At 49.0% G+C, this 5211-nt stretch overlaps 1 protein-coding gene across 1 annotated transcript; it reads right to left on the reverse strand.

The window, feature by feature from the left end:
• Window positions 1-255: 255 nt before the first annotated feature.
• LOC133903583 (alpha-galactosidase 1-like) lies at window positions 256-3443 on the reverse strand. The gene is made up of 14 exons (XM_062344997.1): window positions 3151-3443; window positions 2972-3033; window positions 2786-2842; window positions 2652-2686; window positions 2454-2557; window positions 2292-2367; window positions 2116-2174; window positions 1744-1809; window positions 1561-1644; window positions 1400-1464; window positions 1193-1275; window positions 1015-1105; window positions 736-929; window positions 256-625 (listed from the first exon to the last, which is right to left on the reverse strand). Exons 1-14 carry the CDS (start codon window positions 3315-3317, stop codon window positions 530-532), a joined length of 1239 nt encoding a protein of 412 aa, XP_062200981.1. The 5' UTR covers window positions 3318-3443; the 3' UTR covers window positions 256-529.
• Window positions 3444-5211: the final 1768 nt, after the last annotated feature.

Here is a 5211-nt window from a genome sequence, read left to right on the forward strand (position 1 = left end):
TTGATCTGATTCATAGCTTCATGCTCAGGGAAGGAATGATTCGTGTACACCTGCGCTGCGTGGATTCGTTACAGACTGTGGCCGTCGTAAAGGCCAAGTATTGGAAAATAATCCAGTGAGACTTGTCCCATGCATGGAAGCCTAATCTAATTCATGGTGTGAGACATAACAATTTATTTATTTTTATTGAGAGGATGATTTCTTTTAGCTCCATCATAAGTTTTATAGAATTTTTGTCATGTTTCACACTATGAATTAAGTCAAAACCTCAAATGTATAAAACCAAATCTCATATGATTATTTTCCCTCAATATCTCGAGCGCATTCCATCGTCTCCGAGAAAAGGAAACAATCACAGGAGAAACATTCTCACTGATTCATTCGTCATAGACGTTTGTTTGTTTGTTTGTTTTGTGTCCGAACGAGTGTCATAGAAGTCTGTGAAAGTAGCACAGAGGCACAACTGAATCGAGCTCCCGGTATCGATCATCGTGTCGCCGGGAGGCGGGCATGCCGGAGGCGGCGTGGCTCACCGGAGACTAGGCTTGAGCACGAACATCCTGCACGAGTGCGGCGCGACGTCGAAGGTCATCTTGTCCATGAACGTGGCGTCCAGCGTCTTGTGCTGCGATCGACGACAGACAACAACAACAACAACAACGCCGTCGTCAACCCATGCCGCGGGCGTATGATCGATGCGATTACGCGTAGAAACTAGAAAGTGCCTCTACGTACCAGCCACAGGTCCCTGGCCTCGACGGCCGTGCCGGCGGGGAGGCCGATGTCGTCCCAGTGCGCGGTGATCGCGGCCTCATCCTTCGCGTGCCGGTTGAGCAGGAGCACCACCGTCCGGTAACAGGAAAGCGGCGCCGCCCAGATCTCGCTGCTCCCCTCCATCCTTACCTTCTTCCCCTGCACGCCGAGAGGATCTGCCCCGGGGCTCGGCAGGAGCTCCTCCCATCAGTAAATTGAACGCAAGCACCGAAGCTGGAAATGTCACCGTTCAGTGCTCACCTTGGTTGACGGCGATCACCTCCTTGTTGGCCAGGATGTCGTACGTCTCCTGCGACATGTTCCTCACGTCGCAGCCGATGATGAGCGGCGCCTGTACATACGCACGATGGATCATGGCCTCCACGCAACACAAATAACAGGCATCATGACTTCCGAAAAGCAGAGTATCAGCTGTCACCTTGGAGATAGCCCACAGGCTGAAGTGCACGACGTACTCGTTGTTCGCCATCCCCCCGTTGCCCACCTCGAGCATGTCCGGATCTGCGAAACCATCGAATAAGAAGATGAATTCATCCATGAACATGTTCTAGGAGACTATGATCATGCCAGAGGCAGTGAGGTGTGCATGCATGGGCATGGGCATGGGCTGGTAGATCAGACGGACCGTTCCAGCCGCCGGGGCGCGCGTACTCCGCCCACACCTCGTTCTGGTCCGCCGTCGAGATCATGCTGAAACGGCAAGAAAGGTCTCTGAGAGATGAAAATCTCGAGGACAATGGTCAATGGAGGCGCGGCAAGGCGGTGATGAGGGAGATGAAAGCTGACCTGTCCCAGGTGTCGGCGATGTCGTTGGTGGTCCTCCAGCTGTTGCCGTAGGCCGCTCCCCACCGCGCCGGGTGCATGTCGCCCCTGAGCGACGATCGATCACCGGCAAGAACAGTCACTCGATCACTCACTTGTCGTGAAACCGATCATGATGGCCAGAGATTCAGAGTCAGGTCACCGTACCATTCGCACAGCGAGAAGTAGATCGGCCGGCCCGCCTTCATCAGGGCCTTGCTCATCTCAGGGTACCTGCGTGTACGCACAACGAACTTGTCAGACACATTCGCTTGGCTACCTCAGATGCCGATGTCAGGCAGGGAGGCGTTCAGAACTTCTGATGGACGTGACCAGGTATTAAAAGTTCACCGAAATTTCGGGAATTTTGGTGAGAAGTGAAATATCCAATTCTGAAATTTTCTTTCACTTAAATATAAGTCCCACACAGCATAAGTCGAAAATGACCGAAATTTTAGTGACATTTCGTGAATTTCGATCTTTTCGCTTGTGAATGAAGAAATGTAAAGCGAAATTGAAAACCCTGACATGCCATGTCACCTCTCCAGCGGCTTCAGGTCGCCGTTGTTGCAGTTGTCGTACTTGAGGTAATCGACTCCCTGCGGCAGAGTCCCAATGAACCCGACATGAAACATACGCATGCACTATCTGAATCACAAATCATACGTATCTTCCTTTAAAGAAAGTTACTCCATCAGATTACACTACTCGCTTACCCATGCCGCGAAAGTTTTGGCGTCCTGCTCCTCGTGGCCGAGGGACCCGGGCTGAACCTTCGCACAGGTCGCGAATCTGCAGAGAAATCACGCACGGGAGACCAGTAAATGCATCTGAACTGAATCTTTGCCGCCTGATGATCGGAGAGCGTCGCTTCTCACCCTGCGTCAGAGTAGATCCCCAGCTTGAGCCCCTTGCCGTGGATGTAATCCGCGAGCGCCTTGATCCCGTGCGGGAACGTCTTCCTGTTGGCCACGAGATTGCCCTGCAACGGCCGGCACAAGTGCAAGGTTCATCACATCAGTTCTCTTCTATTCAGTTCAGTTCAGTTCAGACATCGGCGAATCGACGGTACGTACCACTGCGTCACGCTTTGGCTCTGCCCAGCAATCATCTGGCAGAGAAAGAAGAGCACATGATCCAGTTCAATCTCCGAAAGAAAAAAGGAGGAAGAAGTTGCCGGAGATGGAACCCGGAGAGCGAGGTAGCTCACCGATGTTGACGTGTTGGTAGCCGGCGGCAGCGAGCCCGGTCGACACGAGTGCGTCGGCTGGTCACCGAGACATGAGAGACAAAGCAGGAAAGAAGCAGAACGTGAGTTCATCAGCTGCTGAATTCGGCAGCTAAACTGAACCGCTGCTGAAGCCAGTGACAAGAGGAGCGAAACCGAAGCACCCACCGGTGTCCCTGATGACCGCCTCGCCGTTGCCGTGGCAGGCGAAGTGATTCCAGCTGTTCCACCTGGAATCAGATCGGCACGCATGCCGTCAGAGGCTTGGCAAGATAGAAAAAAAATAAGCTGCTTCTCGATGGGCAGAAGAGCAGAGTTCACTGGTGACAGTGGTGAGCAGTGGTTACCCCATGGGAGGCGCGGAACCGAGTCCATTGGCCAGCATGCTCCTCCGGTGCCCCTCCTCCACGTGCACTACCTTGGCATCGGTGACGGCGCAGGCCACCACCACCGCCACCAGCAACGCCAGCAGCGCCGGCGGCGAACCACGACGATAGCCAGCGCCGCCCTCCATTGCTGCCTCTCTGAACCAACCTTCACGGCTTCACCCCGCACGAGATCAAGAATTACTCCTGTCACTCCTGCCTCTGTGGATCAACACGACCTGTGGTTGCTTCCCGCCATTTTTAACCTCTCGACTGACGACCGGAGAGCACATTGCAGAAACCGACGGATGTGTCGCGTTCGTGTTGTCGGAGGTGGCACGGAGACCAGAAGAGCCCAGATGGCCGGCCCGACACGTGATTGGCGCCAGAGGGCACACGTGGCCAATTCAAAGCCGTCTGGGCCCACTCGGCGTGCTGGCTCGCGAGCCCGTGCATAGTTTAACTTCAACGTCCAGGTGGGATTTAGCAATCTGATAATATCTCTGTACGCTTTACTCGTCGGTTAGGATATCGACGTAGTTTTTAATAGGTATATTTGATTATTATTTTTTATAAATATTTCTTAGTAAAAGTTGATTAACATTAGATAATATTAAAGTATTTTTTATGATAAATTTATTACTATCATTTTTATGTGCTAAATTCTAATAGTTTTGTGTATATTAATGGTCAAAGTTCTTAAAGTTTAACTGCACATATTCTAGAACAACATCTATTTCAGAATGAGATAGTAATATTTAAGCATGTTAATGATATTGATAACACATGATGATATTAATGAGAAATCAAGTTAAAATGGGATTTGATTTATACGTGATGAGTGATTGATAAATTTGTTAATTTGATTTGATGATTTTAGAAATTACATAAGCATAGTTGTGCTTGTCTGTGTTTGAGACTAACAAAAATATTGAAGCTGGAATGTTTATCTCTGAGTTAGGAAAAATTACACTCACTGAATAGTCCAATGTGTGAAAATTTAATCACATCGAATGGTTTGGTGATTAGATGAAGTTGTTCAAGTAAAGAATACACCGAACTATTTTTTAAGAGATGTGTCAATATGGGTCTGGTGTGGTTGTACATATCGGATGATCTGGTGATGAGGAGAGGAGAGCACCAAGCTCTTTTCTAGGAGTGGCAACTATTCAGATGAATGGTTTTGTTCACACCGGATGATCTGGTGCTTGATAGTGTGCACACCGGATTCTTCACCTAAGTATTTCCCAGGAGATTGTGCAAAATAGTTATCTGGTATGATTGCACACACCGGATGGTCCAGTAATTGAAGGTGTGAACACACCGGATGGTCCAGAAGGTTTCTAGTGGAGTGAAGATGTGTACACATTGGATGGTCCGGTTATTAGAGACTATACACACTGGAACATCTGTGTTCACGATTTTTTTTGATGTACTTTTCGATAGAAAAATTTGAGTTTAGCTAATTGGACATGGAATTAGAGAAACGTGTGTGTTTGTCTCATGATGTGCAAGTGATGGATGTAATTTGACAGTCGATGATGGGATGATTGAGGCTAAGTGGGATGCTTGGTATCGGACGATCAAGGAGGCCGAGCTGAGTAAAGGGTGATCCTAGTTGTGCACGTGGAGAGTAAGCATAGCGTGAGAATACGGATGCAGATATCGTGCTGACAAAGTCAAGCAAAAGGGATGCCAGTGTAAGTGACAAGGTGGCCTGATGGATCGAGAGCGGCAGAGACTTGCCGAGGGTCAAGATCGCAAGACAGTGCACGTGTCAATATCGGGTTGCTTGCTTAAGGTGTAAGCAAGTGATAGTGAGTCATGCTTTGAGAAGCATGCAATACGGTTTTGCGCTTTGGCCTAAAAAACATGGGAATGATGGAGTGCACATGGCATCATCGCGGAGCTTGTATCGAGACGAAACTAAGTTATGAATGTGTCACATCCGTTCGATATACGAAGAGAAAATTTAATACAAATACACTTGGTGGTAGATAGGATTACATTGGAAGAGAAGAGCAAGAAGATAACAAGAAAACT

This window comes from Phragmites australis, chromosome 21 (genome assembly GCF_958298935.1).
Source record: "Phragmites australis chromosome 21, lpPhrAust1.1, whole genome shotgun sequence".
Taxonomy (NCBI): Eukaryota; Viridiplantae; Streptophyta; class Magnoliopsida; order Poales; family Poaceae; genus Phragmites; species Phragmites australis.